The following is a 19,684-nucleotide window of genomic DNA, read 5'->3' on the forward strand; positions in this document are numbered from 1 at the left end:
GTTAATTCTAGATTACTATTAATTAACTATTACAACATTCATTTTTAAAATAGTTTCCCAAGCCGACTAAGCTAACTAAACGTCGAGTGTATCTTTCAGTAAACAAAACATGCCGTTATGACGCCGGAAATCCAGCTCACGCATACTATACCCCGTGACTCACGCAAACCTCCGACTTACGTGCTACTACAGTCATTCCTTTCTAAACATTTTTTTTTGACCACCACCGTACCTTTCTACCCAAAAAACTCATGAAACCGCCCGGTTTTAACCTGTTTTAACCTTTCAAAAATTAGAGCGTTCGAAACTAAATAAGATCCGTAATCACAAACAACATACAGCCGTTTACCAGCACTCTTTAAAACTCCTGAAACCCTTCAAAATCAGGCAAAATAAATCTTTGAAATAACCTTTATCAATGTTTCTTATTTTTTATTCAGTTCTATAAAATGCCTTTCATACACTACTGTCAAACAAAAATTTCAATTTCCTCAAAGTTTCAAGACAAAAGAATAACAAATATTTCGTGCACGATGTAATTTGATTAAGCCAATATTATCACGTCTAAAAATACTTCAAGCAATTCAGTGAAAACCCGTTTTTTTTTCGTATCAACGAAAACCACTTTCGAATAATCAATACATGAAAATAACAATAAGATCAAAAGGAAGAAAGGAACCTTTCTAATTATTTGAAGACTTTCAAAGCCGTGATATTATGCATCCAATACGCGATAAAATTTAATTACAACAAAATCCAAGTTCTCATTTTGAATTCCATTTTTTTCAGTTGATACCTTTATCCAACTTGTGAAAAATTCCATTCAAGTTCCTATTAATACTGTACATTCCCAATGTTTTGCTCAGGTCTTCAGAAGCGTCTTACTAACCAAATCTAAAATAATTCCAAAACATGCTGTACAAACATTCTACTCTTTGTGACAAACGACTTGACGACCAATTGTTCAGAAATGAAAATCGACACAGTTCTTGCTAAATAAAAAAAAAGTTTTACGGCGGAGTCAGGCTCAAAAAATATACCGCAAGATCACACCCCCATTCATAGTCAGAAACCAGCAAACCATCTAGTTTGCTAAAAAAAACACTGCGTGACATCAATGACGTTACCTTTTTCATTTACAAAAATAACTTTAACTTGTCAAAGTAAGTGCAATTTCACAATGGTGAATATCAGTACAGTATGGGGCCCAGTTCTCGGCCGGGTCCAGTTCTCGGCCACTTTGTGTTTAACGCGTTTTTTCACACTCCAGTTGAATCAAAAGAAAAAGGTATTTCCTTCAAACGATAGACTGATTCATGTGCTTTAAGTATCTTGAGTTTGATCGTTCAATTCGATATAGAAAGCTCACACGTCGAGTTTACGCGGAGGTAGGTGAATTTGCATTCCCGAAAAAGTTGTTTGTTTACGGCTCCAAATTCATGGATGTAGTTAAATTCGTATTTTATCCAAAAGCCCCCACCATACGAGCTAATTTTTGGCATGTGAAACGTAGAATAATTCAGCTTTCTGCTTTAGTTAACTTTTCGTTGAACCGTTGTATTTTTTGGTCTTAATTTACTTCGAAATTTTTTCTTGCGACGTTTGCGTATTTGCCAGTTCTCGGCCACCCTGCTCGCTATCACAGCTTAGCGCTTGGTTTTTAATATAATTTCATCTGCTGCTGCCAGAATGAAAGAAATAAATGTTTTAAAAATAAAGTTCAATCTTATCTCTAAGTTTTGAGCTGACTCTTGTCTTGTCTATTATTTCTACAACACCTAAATCTTTCAAGACCTTTTCACTGCAAAATAAACCATCTAAATGCACGGGTCACACAATGCGGTTTTGCCAGAACCTGCACATAGGCAACTAGGCGCGATAAAATCCTTCTTTTCTAAAGTAAAACAAAGCATCATAAAAATAATTTGGGATCGATATAGTATAAATAGGTTTACAGAGTGATTTTATGACTGTGAAAATTAATTGAGCATTTTTTTACAGATAATTACGCACAAGCTTTTTAGTGGCCGAGAACTGGGCCAAGGTGGCCGAGAACTGGGCCCACAAATGGAGCTTTTATTTTTATTATTGCTCGGGCAAATTAATTTTTGACCGGTCGATAGCTTTACACCAAAAAGCTGAATAATGTAGCTAGCTCTGGGAGAAATTTCAAGTTCCTGCGATTCTTCTGAGGTAAGAAATACAAGTTTACGTCAAAAGTGGCCGAGAACTGGGCCAAGGTGGCCGAGAACTGGGCCCACAAATGGAGCTTTTATTTTTATTATTGCTCGGGCAAATTAATTTTTGACCGATCGATAGCTTTACACCAAAAAGCTGAATAATGTAGCTAGCTCTGGGAGAAATTTCAAGTTCCTGCGGTTCTTCTGAGGTAAGAAATACAAGTTTACGTCAAAAGTGGCCGAGAACTGGGCCCACAAATGGAGCTTTTATTTTTATTATTGCTCAGGCAAATTAATTTTTGACCGGTCGATAGCTTTACACCAAAAAGCTGAATAATGTAGCTAGCTCTGGGAGAAATTTCAAGTTCCTGCGGTTCTTCTGAGGTAAGAAATACAAGTTTACGTCAAAAGTGGCCGAGAACTGGGCCCCATACTGTACTTTGCCCCGTAAGCTTTTTTCTCTGTCCTTCCGCCGAAGCAAAAAAACACAACCTGATTACACATTAACCCAAAAGTCGACCAAGTGTGCCTGCAACGATTTCCTGTCAAAACTAAAATGAAAACCATTGCGGTATGCGTCACCCGTAGCGGTTTTGTAGCAACCCCAAGCTATCCCCGTCTTTTTGGCCGCGCCAGGAGACTACGCTCTAGGACGACCAAAGGGTAAACTATAAATCGGCCACGCCCGATTAAAAAGCGATTCAGATGTCAGCGGGATACAGAGACTACGCACATGCTACACTTGACATTCTACACATGTTTGGATGGAAAAATGCTGTACTAGTAATTGATGGTAAAATAAAACTTTGTTGAGTAAATAATCACTTTGACCAGTTATGCTGTTGTTTCTGCTGTAATTTTGTTATTGTTTTTGTCTTTCTTGTTGTTGTTGTTGCCTTTCTTAATTCTTCTTCTTCTTCTTCTTCTTCTTTTTCTTCTTCTTCTTCTTCTTGTAATTGTTTTAGAGGGTCGCTGGCCTGAAGCTGGATATTTCCTCTCCGTCTCCCAACGATTTAAGCTGAATGTGAAGTTTATTCAGCTTTTCAAGTTGGGCGAAAGTAATAAAGATACAACAGCACCAATATTGAGAGCCATGGAACAAATCGAAACCTATGAAGCTGAGGTTGTTCTACTTTACGCCAACAAAGAAACTACTAAATTTTTGCAACAACAGGTAATCTAAATAGTCTCGTATCTCTTTCAAGAAATGATCTGAATATTTTTTTAGTTGGTAGAAAATATATCTGATTATACATTAATTCTGTTGCTAAGTTAAGAATAAAATACAAATGCAGTCATAAAACATGAGATTACCAGGATAAAATCAAAAAATGCAAATTGTGTAAAACACAGTTATAAAAACAACAAGTGGCAAGACGTCGCCCGTAAATTTTGGAAAAGTCACAAGGTAACAAGCTTTCAAGCTATAACCACAAAACATGTTAAAAATTTGAGCGGTACACACAAAGTTCAGGATATTTTCAATTTTTTTTCTGTTGATGTGATTCGTTTTGATCTGGGTTTTCGCTTCGTAAAGTTCCACGGCAGTCAATCTGTCTAACATGTTTTCTATTGAACTAATAACTAACTGAATATCGCAGAATATTTGTACTCTGATTTTGAGCGTTATATTTATGCAATATTTAGTAAAGTAAAATAATAATCAATTATTATCAGAAATTGTCTTCCTGTTTGTTTTATTGCAGAGATCTTGTAAACACAGAAATAAATGGATACTTCAAGGACAGGTTTGGCAATCATTTTATGCATGTTTAATCATTAAAGGTCGCGGTTAATCATTTAGCGTCTAGCGTAATTTCACCTCCTTGTATTTCAGGCGCCATTGAACGTAAGCAGCGACGGGAACAATATTGTGTTGGCATTCAAGCTTCCATACATTCAGAGCTCAACTAGTGACAAACTAGAGCATGCAGCTCGAAGCAACACTACGACCAAGGTATGATAATGAATTTATTGAAACTAACTGTAAAACATTTCAGGGTAAACTATCTTTGTTTTATCAAGATTAGAGTCCGCCTTTGGGTTTTTCGTATTTCTAGAGCCATGCGTGATAAAAAAACACAAATAGCATGACGGAGGCAAGACAATGTTCTTTATTTTTTTCGGAGTTTATTTTAAACATACACATAGAATCTCTGGATCTAATACTGAAAAGTCAACACTTCATAATTATATCAACTTAATACAATTTCAATTTTTTTTTACAGGACTTCGCTGCACTTGCTTTTGATGCCGCCCAAGTTATCAGCAGGGCAGTAAACAGAGAACCGTGTTCACAGATGAACAGGTCTGCCATTACCTCAAAAGATACGGATGCAGTATTAACTTGCATTAGAAAGGTACAGTCATCTGTGCTTAATAAAGGGACATACATCTACTTTTCAAACTTGTACATCCTGTTAACATCTGAATCAAAAGGATTTAATTATCTCTGTTGGACGCTGCTCGCTGAACGTTATCTGTTGGCAGTTCCACATGCTAGTTGGTTCTAAATTTCCATAAATGCTGCGAAATGCCGTAAAAGTTCGCTTCCTCAAAATTTGGACAAATTTGTGTGGGAACGGTACAAAGGTCGAAAGACAACGAAATTTGTTTAACTAACATTAGCACAGTTTTGCTTACAATCTCCCATGTTCGTTTGTATTGGTCATTTTTTTTAATAATTGCAACTTTATTTGCCCATCATTGGTAACAACGTCTTATTATTACAATCAGTTGCGGGAGATCTTAGCAAGCTCAATAGAGCTTTTCAAAGAAGACCCCCACTTTCAAATTGCTAATAAGTATAGTTACAATCAATGGCGCATTTGGTTTCAGCTTTATACCTTTTTGATAAAGGACTGCTAGTTAATTGTACTGACACACTGTAAAAATTGACTAGTTAAAATAACCAATTAAAATTGTTGCCATATGCATCTGAGAGAACCCATTATTTTTAGTCATTTTGACCAGTTTAAAATGGTTTAAAATAACTAGATTCTTTTGGTTTGAAACAACTAATTTAATGAAGTTGAAATAACTAACAACAGGGTTAGTTTTACCTTTTTGTTAAGTCGTTTTAACTCAAATAATTATGTTGTTTTAACCATTAAAAATGGCAGTTTTAACCAGGTTATTTTAAGTCAAAATCACCAGTATCTTTGGTTAAAATAACTAAATTATATTGGCTAGAAACCACCAAAATTAGTTAAATCAACCATTTAAAAAAGTACCCGGGGTGCATCTGAGACAACCCATTTTTTTTAGTTACTTTTTGTTAATTTAACTAAAAAAAATAGGTTAAAAAATGGGGTTATTTTAACCATAAATAATTAGTAGATTTAACATATGTAAAAGAGTTGAGATAACACATTAAAATGGATCATATTGACAAGCAATTTCAGTTACATCTTTATTGAATGTACAGTCAAGACGTATACATGCAGTGAACTGTATAAATGATATATTGAAAATATTGTGTTTCCACTTCTGGGATCGCAATTTGCTCCAATTAATGTAATACAGTAAAGAAATGAAAATTCAAACTATTTCTTTCTGTTGAAATGTAAGTGGCAAGGTTAAAAAGAACGAATTTCACCGGGAATTGCACCAATTACCGGCTAGCATCAACTGTTGTGTCGAAATAAGACTTGTGCTGTTGTTTACGGTTGCAGCTATCTCATGTTGAACATCCACATTCGAACCATTCTGCAACGAAAAATGATTTGTTGTGATTATAAATCGTGGACATTAAATAATGTAATCTCGACTTACAAATAAGTCATTTCTTTTGTCGTTGTTTTTTTTTTTTTTCATGACAATACAAAGGTTTGGTTCCAACCGCATTTAGCTATTTCATTTTTTTTTATTTCTCACAATTATTGATACTTTTACAAAATTACCGCCACATAAAATGAATCACTAGCTACAAGTTCAGATGTCAAAAAACGATACCTAAAATGTTTCTGCCTTTCAGTGTTTTGGTTATATTACTTGTAAAATATTCCTTTGTAAAGCAGGCTTGCTTTTCCAAAGCCAATGATAACAGCATTGTAATGAAGACTTCCTATTCCAACCATGCATAACATTATCAGACTTTATACTATTATGCATAAAACCTAACGTGAATTGCACGCAGCCCCTTAAAGGTCATTGTCAGAAGTAGACGATCTGGTGTAGTATTTCTTTCAATTTGCAATAGCAGAATAAAGAAGTATATTATTTTTTTCTTTTGTTTTCTTTCATTAAAAACTGGCCATTTGCTTGGCACTCTTACTGTTATTCTCAAGCTCAATGATTTTTCCTTTAACTGTTTTAGCTGCATCAGACTACAGATTTATGCGATTCGTTCTTTGCTTGCTTTCTCTTTTTTTCAGGATTTCACTCTTGGAGCACTGAACTTGTTGACTGCAGGTTGCTTTCAGATGGTGTTGCTGAAGATATTGTTTGAAATAGTGAATTAATTTTGAATTTGGTATCAAAGGTTAAAAAAGAAGTCTATAAAAAATGCGAGCCAGGTCGAAAAAGAAGCAAGAACCCACAGATTGCAGATTATAGCCCAAGCAAGGCTGTCCCAAGGGACAACCTCAGCAAGGAAATTGCCAGTAGGCAAGCAACTAAATCTTGCCTTGACAAAACAACGGCTTCTGCTGGAGTTCAGCCCTTCAACCCTTATCACATTTTAGTTTTTATTCAATCTTATCTGTTAGTTATGTACTTATGTACTTAAAAGTACACAAGATCAAAGTCAATGAAACAGTACTTAAAGAGAAATAAGTTCAATTCATACATCAACAATTCAGTCCTCCAAGTAACTTAATAACAAAAAAAGAAAAGATTTAAACTGACTTCTCTTTTTGTGTTGAAGAATGTCCATTTGGGTTGTTTAAAGCAAAACTGAACAGGCAAACTTGCGGACAATTTAAAAAAATTCCCTACATTCCATGTACCGAAATAAAATAAAAATAACCGGTCTGCGGTGCGGACACGTGGGGGCTTATGAACTTAGACATTACATGTTAATCGGAAACTTATTGTCAGAATCAATAACTTAATGGTTGTTGTTTAAACTAATAACGCACGTCACGCTACCTAGCAGTAAGAGATTAAAATTTTAGCTCTGGGCAGTTCATACAGGGGAAAAAGGTAATCGCAGCATAAGATAAATGTACTACACCAAGATATACTGATAGAAAACTTATAGCCAGTGCACAACTCCATGAGATGGAAACAGATTTACGCGAGTAACGCGCAAACAGAAAACTTGAAGTGGATTCCGGAGATACCGGAAGAATGTCACAAGTCTGACTTTAATTATTACAATATTAATTTATGCACGGGCGCCAAAGCTTTTAGGCGGGAAAAACGGTTTTTTGGTTTCATTATCCATAAGATTGGAACTCCGTTCGCTGGGTAATCATCTCTAAACAGTTTCCATATATACAAAAAGTTAAGGATAGTATCCCAGAAAACTTTACATTTTACATGCCAAGCATAGAAAATGAATAGTTCAGTAAAAGAATCCACCTACCAAGTGTGTCCATTTCGCGATAGGAACGGGATGAAGCGTTTCTCGTTTCCAACTTGTCTTCGGTTAAATTAAGTTGATTGTCAAGCAATCGAACTCGAAGAAGTCTTCTCCCCTGTCCACTTAGTTAGCTATTTGGGTTTAAACACGATAAAATAGTCAAAAGTTAAATTTGCTGTTGTGTATTAAAAGTGGCGGACAACGATTGCTCAAATCGGCTTACTTTTCAGTTTTGAATGCGTCGTGGCAGCTCTTCAACTGGCTCGTTCAGTTCCCGGTTAAAAACTAATTCAGTCACGTCCTCTTTGATGGCCAGAAGCACTGATGCCATTGAGAAAACGTACGTAGGAAAGAAACATCGATCAAACACCGGCGAATGTTCACCGGACGGGCGATTCTAAGAAACTGATATCAACTTGGTCACTACAGGTCATAAACTGTCACAGGAAAACAAAGGGACTTTACAGCATTGTCACCCTTTCCATTGTCACAACTTCAAAGCGGTTTTCTTTACGTGACAAAGCAAATCAAATAAATGGTCAGTTGATTGATACCAACGGAAATTTTAGAGATTCCTGTTTTATTCCGAAAATACCTAGCCTGCAGAACAGGCTTTTTATTTTTGAAATTTTTAGTTAGTTGCATCGCGTGACTCGCAAACCAGAAAATACCGTGAAATAATTAGTTTTTAACGCGGGCTCCAGACCAAACTGTCGGTGGCCCAACGTTGAAACCGGGGCTAGTAGTTCGTTGAACATCTCATCGCTGACCTCGATCTTGTTAATAATTTCAATTACCGACCGATTAGCCCGGTCGCCGAACAAAACATCACGCATTGATTAGCTATTGATTATCACTAATCCGCACGGAAGGTTACTAAATCGCTGTGTGTAAACAGAGCGCTTGTTTAGTTCCCACTTTCCTATTTCAGGTCAGATAAAAGGCATAAAAATGTTGCTCCCCAAATACTACACATCAAGAAGCATTTTCCCATTCACTTTTATCAGGTCATCATTAGGCTGGGATTATGCTTAGTCAGATTTTTCAGGCAGAACTCTCTTGTAAGTGACCGAAATATTTCACACGTGACGGTATTTCCGAATAGTAGTGAGAATTTTACCTTGTATCAATAAAAGATTATAAAGCATGTAGGCTGGTGTTGTTGAAGCTTTTTGTTGTGATAGTCTGTCGTATTTATAACGACTTTTTTAAACCTGTCGTTTTTACCACTCACAATAGTATTGGGAGTTAGTCGTGCATTAGAACAAGTTAAATTAACTTATTTTAATAGTTATATCAGCCATTAGTAATTATTATAAATATTTTTGTTTGGAACATGTAATCTGTCATCAGTTGAAACAATAAAGTTTACTTATTTTCTTCATCAATCGAGCTACTATGCAACGCTGAATGATCGCATTTTTACCGGCCTTTTTTGGTCTTGCTGCACAATCTTGATCTTCGTTGTAGGCTGAACTAAGTTTTCTAAGTTAGGGAATTTACCTAACTTACCACTTCAATCGATTACAAACAGGAAACAGAGTGAAAATACAATGAATGATTCCAAAAGTGGACTGAAAAATATAAATCACTTGTACCAGCTGTACTATGACTAAAGATTTTAGTCGTTTAAACTAATCAGAATAGTTGAGTTATCGTGACTAATCTCAATGGTTAAAACCACAATTATGCAAGGTTGATTTAACTATTTTCATTTGTTGACAATTTCGACTGTTAAGAATGGTTAAAATGACTATTGTTATTAGTTGCGACCATTTTAAATAGTTATTTTAACTAGTCCATTTTTACAGTGCATGTCAATTCATTCATCTATAACTAGCCCAATAAATTCTTATAAGATCAGAGCATATATTGCGATAAAGTTCCAGTCCATTCATTTCCACTTTTTTGTTAACCTGCGATCAGGCGTTATTTTTCTCGAATAGAAAGCCTGATCGCAGGTTAGTTTTTTGTCACAGTAAAGTACATTGCTGACGAAATTTCGACTCAATCCAGAATTCAACTCAATAAATGTTAGCTCGGTCACCGTGCCTCTCAAAATATGTAGCAGCTACAAAGTAGTATTGATTCCATTTGAGAATCTCGTAAAATTTAACAAATCATGGAACTAAAGGAACCATACGCCCTACAATATGAGCAATTGCAGTGATCATTAAGTTATATGCGTCGTTATTTTTACTATGAACAGGTTTATCTGGATGGTTTAACCGGGCCCGTCCAGTTTAACGAGTATGGCAGGCGAAGAGAAATTGAACTGGAAGTTTTGAACCTCCGGAACAATTCATTCGAAAGAGTAAGTAGAAAAAAGCCTTGCACCGTTTTAGAGAAATGCAAAACTTCTTGCATCTACGTAATGTACGTATGTTTGTTTGCAAATATGGCTCATTCACCTTATTAGCTACTTTATGTTTGCATTTGCTAACAACCATCTGATAATAGATGCGCCACTCAATTGAATAAACAAACCGCTGTAAAGGAAACATAAACTCAGTGTTGAGAAGCTTCGACTGTTAAAAGAGAGAGGGCGCCAAGTTCTGTCGTCTCAAATACGCCATGTGTACATTTAATAAGTGTATGATTCGCCTCTTTTCCCCTCTTCGACAGATGCCTTGTATTATTTCGGTTCTATCTATGACTAATTTTCATATTGGTACGTTTTTGTGGTTACTGGCTCTTTTAGCAAGCCAGTACCATTATGCCGACGGGTCTGTAAGTTAGTCCGTCAGTGAATTTTTTTTTAATTTGTGTAACCGCTGTCCGAAACGTACTAAAAATGTATGGGACATTGCAGGCTCGTTTTCCCATGTCCTTTCTCACGCATGGTTGACCAAACAAAGAAAATGGCGTCTGTTGTAGGCCCTTTCAAGGAAATGTTTTTTCTTCGTTAACGATTAAAAGACATCTTTTAAAGTCTAGAATCGAAAGAAATGAATCTGAAGAATACTCAACGGTAGAAAAACGTGGACATTGAGGTCTTAAAGTCTTCGTTCGTAGGACGTTTGTCAAGGAGCAAGACACACTGGACGAAATTTAACCCAAACTACGAACTTGAAATGGAGTTTTCGGGTCTTGCACGCGCAGCTAAAAGCAATATTTGCACTAGACACTGAGAAAAAGAAAATAAGAAACAAGAAAATGTTAAAAACAACAAAAGAAAAAAAAATTACACGGCAAGTGGTGGAGTCCAACCCGGAGTCAAACGCATCAGGAGCGAACGTTCTAACCTCTCCGCCACCAGTTTACTTGAATCAACGAATGTTCAATTTTAAGTAAAAAGTGTGTTTCCCATACAAATACAAAGAGCTGTTAACAGTGACAGGCTCACTACAGTGCATTGTAGGTTAACCGACATGAAGACCCGCGAAACGTATTTTTTAACGTTTTTTGACATATTTCCAATGTTTGTAACATATTTTTTGTCCACATTGCGAAAATAAAACACCGGTAAATACTGTCTCGTCAAAATCGCAAAATTAAGTACCGTACCTGCAATAAACCTAAAGATACAACTCTTCTCTCATCATTGTCGTTCTTATTTACTTCAGACAGTAACCACATGTCCTCTTAGAGGCTAGGGCTTTTACTGTTATTTCCAGATTGGTACTTGGAATTCAACTAAAGGTGCTGTGTTGTTTGAAAATATCTTACAAAACGTGGAGAATTCATCAACCAGGAAAAGGCTGCAGGGAACAAAACTCAGAGCTGTCGTTGTAGATGTAAGTTTCTGTCAAATTTTGCGAAAAATGGAAGCGCCAATTTAGCTTTTTATTTTATCAATACGTTTCAAGTCTACATAGTGAATTCGTCCTTTGAGGTAACATAATTTTAATATTAAAATGTACGACTAGACAAAAAAGAACCTACACTTTTCATCAATGAGAATTTTTCGCTAGTCCCTATATGGTTAATTAACCTTTATTGCCTTTTTTTGTTATGTATCTTCTTATTTTTTGTCACTAAAAACAGGCTCCACCTTTTGTTATAAAAAAGAAGCTGGAAGATGGTAGTTTTTCATACGAAGGACACTGCATTGATCTGCTGAATGAACTGGCAAGAAATCTCAAGTTTACGTATGAGATCTACCCCTCCCCAGACGGGCTATACGGCGGAGAAACCGAAAATGGAACTTGGAATGGAATGATTGGCGAGTTAATAAGCAAGGTTTGCAAATAGAAGTACGTTGAAATCATTTAAGAAGGCTGTTTCACGAAGAACGGTCCACTCGATTTTGGACTCCAAAATAGTTTCCCTTTACATTTCTACCACAAGTACCACTATCTATCCCTACTACTAAAATTTAATTAAAATAATCAGAAAGCTTGTTTCTCTCCTCTTTGGATGATTTATCAATTTCTAGTGTCAGTGAGTGGTGAGACGGCCACTTTTCATATGTCAAAATGTAGGAAGACAACGTGAAATGGCCATGGAAAATTAATTTATACTCCATATTACGTAGATCTATTTAGTGTACTACTAAATATAATGTTTGAAGAACTGTTTGTTTCATCTTCTTTTTTAACAAATGTTAAGTCGAGATGCAGACACATTTTCCTTTGTTATTTGTAGATTATTACTGAAAACCCCTGTAAGAATATACAGAAGAATTGTATTGTTTTGTGATCTTTATTTTTTTACTGGCTTTGAATTTCAATTTTGCGTTTTTTTATTTGTTTGTTTTTTTTATGAGCATGATATGGTTAAAAAGTGAATTTGTTAAAAGGTGCCTGACTTAGTTTTTTGATCCCTTTTGTCCAAAGCGTGCTGATATTGCCGTTGCAGCATTCACCATAACTGAGCGGCGCGAGAAAGTTGTGGACTTCAGCGTTCCTTACATGCACTTCACTCAAGATTTATTAATGAAGAAACCATCTTCCAGTGGGCCAATTGATCTATTACAGTTTATGAATCCTTTCGACAACTACGTTTGGTTCGCCACACTAGCCAGCCTGCTGGTTATCTCCGTTGCTGTGTTTGTATTAAACTACTTTAGTCCTTACGGATACAAAGATGATAATGGTCAAGGAACTTCAGAGGAGTTTAGTTTTTTCAACAGTGTGTGGTTTGCCTTGGCTTCTATGTTGCAACAAGGAGCTGATAACACACCAAGAAGTCTGTCAGGTATGGACGCCTTTAGCAAACAGCGAGGAAAATAGGTTGTCGATAGTAAGTTGTAGATAAGCCATGTCTAAAAGCGGGCTCTCGGTTGCTTATTTTGCTCTTTTTGTGAAATCCAAACTAGTTCTGGCCTTTTATCCGCACCCGACATCCTTGCGAGACGCCCCTGCTAAATATGTTACGGGCCGAAAACCCATTTTGCACAGGTACTTTACCATATCCAGCAAGAGGAGATAGTTCCCAAATTTGGCTCGTAATCATTGGGTTAAACGTAGACACAATTTTGGGCCCGGTTACCCGTAATCTGTTTAGCCACCTTTATTTATAAGTTCCACTACTTAACAGTATGTGACATGTTTGAAACCTAGACAAGTAAACTTCTTATTAAAAGCCAGCTGTTTATGGGGACTAAATGACCTTGGGCTCTGTAGTTTAAAGGACAAAATTATTAACTGTAAATTCAAATTTCTTTAGGTCGCATTCTCGCCGGATGCTACTGGTTTTGCGTTCTCATCTTGGTATCAACATACACTGCCAATCTTGCTGCGTTTTTAACAGTAAAGAACGCACAGAATCCGATCCATAACCTTGAAGACATCGTGGACTCCCCTTATCAAGTAGCAGTACTTGAATCGTCAAGCTTGCACGAGTTTTTCAAGACAAGTCAGTATGAACCATACAAGAAGATTTGGCACAGAATTCAAAGGGACGATACCATCGTCAAAAGCATATCTCAAGGCATTCAATGGGTACGAGAAAAAGACAAGCTTGTGTTCATTGGTGGGCCAATTCTAAGATATGCCGCCAACCAACAACCTTGCGATCTCACAACAGGTAAATACTAAAAAGGCATAGAAATAGTTCATTAATATGAAGTGTAAGCATCAAATGATATTTCAATTCATAAACAAACTTTTTCAATTCATTCAGTGCCAGGTCTAACCACTGCCAAAGGACTTGGACTCGCGTTCCAAGCAAATGATCCGCACGTGGATGATTTCACTCTGGCCATTCTACGTCTCCACGAGAATGATTTTCTTAACAGCTTGAGACGGAAATGGTGGGAAACTAAAAACGGGTGTCCTAAAGAACAAGAAACAGGTAAGGAAGAAGCACAAGATAGTTGTGATTTGTAGTCAGTTTACCAGGGAGGAATACCAACCAAGATCGAATAGACCTTATCACCGTTTTCGACGCCATTTTGACGAGCAGGCAAAGCGGGTAGAAATTACAGTATGTCGTAAAGTATGATCGTCCGGGTGAGAGTAGTTCTGAGAAGAACTGTTGTTGGTGACTGACGTTTCGACAACCTGTTTGTATGGGAATCCAACGGCAAATATCTTTTACAAAAATTGAATTCTGGGCAACTTATGAATTGTAAAGTTGAGATACTAGGAAAAAGTTTTTATTCGCCGAGTTTGAAGGATGTAACTGGGCTAGAAAGCGTTCAGTTACTTTTTTTTTTTAATTTTCCATACATTTGTCTATAATTTTTCCCGCGAACTGCGTCATACAAACACTGTAATTTCTACCAGTTTTGCCTACTCGTCAAAAGGGCGTTGAAAACCGTGATAAGGCCTATTGGAATTTGGATTGTTCGTTGTTGTGTCGTGACATGTAACACGAGGCCTTGTAACGACACAAAAGTGTTCAGAAATATATCAACACACCTCGAACATTTATAACACACCGTTAAGACAATAGTCCCTTACATTACAAATATCTCTCGTCAGGAGTTCATTTGTATCTCTCAAGAGCGATGTGTCCTTGATTTGACTTGAAAAATACCAGAGTAAAGGTAGCCAAATTAACCACCCAAGGGAATTTAACCACTTCAGCGAATTTTTCCAGTTCTTTAAATTATCTTAGAGTTAATTCTCTACTTTCCAGGTTCTGGCATTTGCAGTTGTACCCTTAGTAAATTATTCGCGTTAAGTTAACTTAGGAAGAGAAAATTTTGAATTACTTTCACTAACGTGTTCACTCAAATTAACACCATTGTTCGATGTCTCTGATAGATAGTTGATGAGAATGAAATGAAAAATAGTTCATATTGATGTCTCTATTGCAATCCTCAAATTCATAATAGCAACGCTCATTGCCTGGGCCTGATCGTTTACTTCATATCAACAATTTCCTTAATGACCTGACATTATCACCTTATACCAACAAGAACTAAGTTCGTTTCTTTTCAGTGTTGTCTCAAAAGCGTATTGACTTGATGAGCATGCTGGGAGTGTACGTTGTCTTGGTTGTTGGGATAGTTGTTGCATTCCTGACTCTGATTGCAGAAATTTTATGGAAACAAAGAGCAAAACAAAACTTAATAGACAAAACTAAAAGGTTTGTGACAAGAAAATATTTTTAGCGAAATATAGAAAGATATATCACGTGTAATCAATGATAGTCTCTTCAAAGAGATGCTCTAACGATGTTTCTGTGCAATCTTGGAGTACATCAACGTGTACATGCAGTCCTCTGTTCTTCTTGAATTGGTTGCACGATTGTTTGATTGCACGATTGTATGTAAAGCAGATAAACTTTGATACTTTGACCGTCTTTGAGGAGGTTTCATAATCAATAATACTAATTACAGAATATGGCTTGTCAATCATTTTGCTATCTGTTAAGTTAGTAAATGCTCCAAACTTTCTTGTCAATACTAAATAGTGGTAGCGGTTCTAAAATACCCACTGCATAAACGAGAATCACAAAAGAAACGAAGGCTTACCTACAGTAGCTAAAGATGCCCGTGGTTCACATGCCACAGTAGTCCTCTCAACTTCCACTCCCCGCCATATTCGAAGAGGCGAACGGACGTACCTGCCAAAAAGGTGGATGTAGACATACTAGTGAAGCCATAACGCTATAAGATATAGCCTCAGGGATCAAGGATAACCCAAGTACAAAATAAGGGGTATGTCGCCCTACGCAAAGAGCAAATGCACCGACGATCGAGCGACGGCCACTTTATTTTCAACGGATATTGCGATGTTCAACACAGTCTGTTTATTACTGAATCACGTCCCCTTTAGCAAACAAAACAAAACTGCGAGAGAATCGATGATCAATCTACTGACAATTTGTACAGAATAGCACAAGATTGCGAGTTGATTGCATTGTTGTTTTCCTCGATGTTGTCAGACTAAAGCAACATTGAAATTCAACAGATCTAGAACTTACAAATGAGCTTTCCGTAAGATGATAAACAGTAGAACAAAAAACACTGAGCTCGTTGATCGTGATTAAATTTATAAGGCTCAAAACGTCAGCATTTCAAAATATGCTCCGGCTGTTTAATTACCTAATGAGCCCTTGTGAGGTTGTTTTGCAAGTCATCGTGGTACTTCAGTACCGCGTTGATGCTCCTGAAGTATTTGCACCTGTTGCCGCATCACGGCCATAATGTTAAAAAATTAAAATATTCGCTTCAAAATTGGAGTATTTAGGTCAAAAAATAAAATCGAAGTGTAAAGAGGTTTGCGTAACAAGCTCACTCACACGTTGCTCTTTTTGTGTGACTTTGTAGGCAAAAGATTTGTTCTTCGCGAAACGATCCTGAAATTGGCTGCTCAAGCTGCTGAATGACTGAATGGTTCAAACGACGACAACAAACCACACTTTTTATTGGTTATTGTTGTAATACTAACATAAATTTAATTTTGTTCAGTAACATGATTACCTTATGTGCTTAACATTTAGCAAGAAAAGAAAAGAAGCCTTGAGGATAGCTCAGAGTTGTAAGCTCTTTTATTGTTCATTTTCTTAGCTCTCAAAAGAAAAATAACAACATGCGATATCAGATTTTATTAAAAACTAGCCATGGTACATTGCAATTCCTGAGTTTTGATTGGTTAACAAACCTATCTACCTCTCTACCTATATGAGCTCATATACCATGTACCATAAATATGGTAGGTGCACGCGTCAACGAGAACAGCCGGGGAGCAAACAAACGCCGTGCTCTTACACGGCGGTTGTTGTATCAGCCACACGAACGCTTCTATTTCGTTTTTTTTTTTTCTAATATATATTTTTCTTCTTTCGGCCCACTGGATTTTTACCGCAAGTACTGCGTGCATTGTTTGGGTGCACGGGACAAACACGTATGCCGAAAGGCCGCCAATGCATTGAACAGATAAACAAGCCACTATTAACGATACCACTAATCGGTCAAAACAAAAAATTTCCCAATTTATCTTAAAATTACTTTCTATGTGTCATCCAAAATGATTTTCCCACTTTTTTAATTTTTGCGCTTCTATCTAAATTAAAATAAAAGTTTGGCCGATACAACAACGCCGTGTAAGAACACACGAAGTGATTCTAAAGTTACTGTTCGCCGATTGAGCAGAATGATACAAACGGATTACAATGGACTTTTTCTGTCCAATCAGGAGGCAGCATTCAGAGAGCTGTTTGGAACTGGCCTGGTGAGACTCTTTCCCCAGGGGCTCGTTCTATCGCTTCAACTTTTCTTCGCCAATTTTGTCCCCGTAGTTTCGCCTTTCCCTCGCCCCCGGCCGTTAACTGCCCCTGGGTCTCCGAGGATGCCGGAGAGCTCGAATAGTCAATTCCTTGGGTGTTTTGAACAAAACAATTATTCCATTCGCGGTGTTGGATATGAGATAATTATAGCAAACTCGGCGCTACGCTATGAACTTGTATTCCTAGCTGTTACTACTTTTCCCAAAACCGTAACACTAGCAAATGGGAATCTTTAACTTAAGGTGAAAAATCGCAGTTAGGAAAATATCGATTTCAACATATTTTGTACACATGAAAGATGTAACTGAAATCACTTATTTAAGATTTTAAAGATGCTGGCAAGTTTCTTTTGTTTCCTAAAAACGTTTGTACTTTTATATAAACTAAGGATCGGTGAAACCAGTACTAGGAGTACTCTCACGGACTGAAATAACTGCCATTCTGAGAATTAAACACGGAAAACTGTGTATTCAACTGACAAATAAGGAACCGCGGATTGAATTGCTTAACAAAAACAACATGTAAGATCTATATGTCATTGCCTACCATACATAAAAGATCTAATTTAGCATGCAGTGAAGGCTAATTAAGACTTTCCAATAAATGTGAAGTTTTTTTACTCTATATCCCCTGCCGTGAATGAATAAAACATGTAAAGAATATAACCGCACTTCGCCAATATTCATTCATGACGGGGGATATAAAGTAAAAAGCTTTATATTTCAAGACGCAAATATAAAGTTTGGAAGATAAACGTTAATCCAACGAGTGCCAACTTCATGGTATTTACCAAAGTAAGTATAAATGTAAGCATTTTATAGTAAAAACTATTCCGTGCTGATGTATCTATACTTAACTTAATATGCATAGTCAGCTAATTAAAATTAAGCAGATGTCGAAATTTGTCATACTGAACTAATATTAGTCACGACGTGGGAAACAGAGCAGAATGTGGATCCTTTGAAGACGAAATAACAAGTACAGCGTATGTGTTTTTAAGTTTCTCCACATATATCGTTCTTTTTAGTATTAACTATTCTTGAACCAAGACATAACAAGGGAACATTTGCAAGGTATCTCGATGTATTATATTCACTTTGAAAAGTTACTGGCGCAAGGTTAAAAAATACTCCTTTTAGTGGCATTTTTGTCTTTTATTGATGTGATATTTCACCGAGCATCAATAAAAAAAATAATAAACAGGGAACGAACTATGGAAAGTGATAATTATTTTGCAAAATGTTCCACATTTTGACTAACACGATATGGGAAGTAATGCAGATTCTAAGGGAAAATTTTTCTCTGCCATTTTTCGTGTACGTAGATATTCGTCCAGTATAATATATAAAGATCATGGACAGTAAATTTCAGTCCCCCAGGGTATGATAGTTGTAACATATAATTCAAATTTTCTTGGAGAAAATTTGAAGTAAAAAATTCCTTGCATTCATTATTTTCGAAATTTATCCTCCAAAATATGCCTCTCGCATAGTTCATTAGATATGCAAATTTTCGTCGACAAATCAACTCAGTTTCCACATAATTTTCCAGTCCAGTACTGCTTGTGTCGATATCAGTTGGAAAGTTTATCAAATTCGAAGTCTTGAGCACTATTTTTAATACAAAAAAGGTTCTGCATCTGTTTGAATGGTCTTCAGTACATTTGATCTTAATTTCACGGACAACAAATACGGAATGCAAAGTCTCAGCAAGCGGTAATGACTCTCGGTGGAACTATTTTCTAGTTCCTGTTAAAAAAATACTCTACATTTCCGTTTTTGTGTTAGCTGAAAATGGTTTTTAACGCATGTAAGATTTGTGGACCGCATAATATTACCTTGATTTTTCTTTTAAATGTGTATATCCAACTTTAAAATTACACGGAACGAAATTTTTAGATTAAATAAGCCAACGACAGGTGGCAAACATAGTTAAAATCTCTCAAATTCGACAACTTAAATAATCCAGGTTTAGGTAAGAAAATCGATTACATTACATTTTTTTAAAGAATATATATATCCAAAGAGAAATGTGTACCTGATCGAGTTCAAGATTTGGAATTGTATTCAAAAGTCATCACTCTAGTATTACTTGGGCGCAAGTTTACATTATTTTTGACATGGTTAAAGAAATAATTATCCATTTGACACCTGGTCCAACATTTAAACAGCTCATAAAAACATGTAATTTCATAAATCTGTATCATTAGGTATCCTATAAAATTGCCATAACGAATTTTCGCTAGCCAGTTTACCCTTGAAATTCTATAGTGACTTCACATGCAACAATGTTCCGATAGAACTGCTGAGACCACGATTTCGTATGAAAATGTAATTAAATAATGATTATTTTT

General features: G+C 36.3%; 1 protein-coding gene and 1 long non-coding RNA gene across 2 annotated transcripts; one reads left to right on the forward strand and one right to left on the reverse strand.

The window, feature by feature from the left end:
- Positions 1-2,885: 2,885 nt before the first annotated feature.
- Positions 2,886-16,463, forward strand: LOC144665939 (glutamate receptor ionotropic, kainate 3-like). Its single transcript, XM_078527223.1, has 13 exons — positions 2,886-2,973; positions 3,146-3,354; positions 3,887-3,928; positions 4,018-4,137; positions 4,409-4,540; positions 9,917-10,021; positions 11,325-11,444; positions 11,695-11,889; positions 12,486-12,846; positions 13,318-13,677; positions 13,774-13,944; positions 15,039-15,186; positions 16,373-16,463. Exons 1-13 carry the CDS (start codon positions 2,886-2,888, stop codon positions 16,425-16,427), a joined length of 2,106 nt encoding a protein of 701 aa, XP_078383349.1. The 3' UTR covers positions 16,428-16,463.
- LOC144665940 (uncharacterized) lies at positions 5,635-9,494 on the reverse strand. Its single transcript, XR_013573089.1, has 3 exons — positions 7,931-9,494; positions 7,711-7,838; positions 5,635-5,888 (listed from the first exon to the last, which is right to left on the reverse strand). It is a non-coding gene; the product is annotated as an uncharacterized LOC144665940 (long non-coding RNA).
- Positions 16,464-19,684: the final 3,221 nt, after the last annotated feature.

Source organism: Oculina patagonica, chromosome 9, assembly GCF_052425735.1.
Source record: "Oculina patagonica isolate OP01 chromosome 9, crgOcupat, whole genome shotgun sequence".
In the NCBI taxonomy this organism is placed as follows: Eukaryota; Metazoa; Cnidaria; class Anthozoa; order Scleractinia; family Oculinidae; genus Oculina; species Oculina patagonica.

Coding starts and splice junctions, on each gene's coding strand:
- LOC144665939 (XM_078527223.1), top strand. CDS start 2,886: ATGTCAGCGGGATACAGAGACTACGCACATGCTACACTTGACATTCTA. Junction 4,138..4,408: donor GAAGCAACACTACGACCAAG/GTATGATAATGA, acceptor TTTTTTTTACAG/GACTTCGCTGCACTTGCTTT. Junction 11,445..11,694: donor TCAGAGCTGTCGTTGTAGAT/GTAAGTTTCTGT, acceptor CACTAAAAACAG/GCTCCACCTTTTGTTATAAA.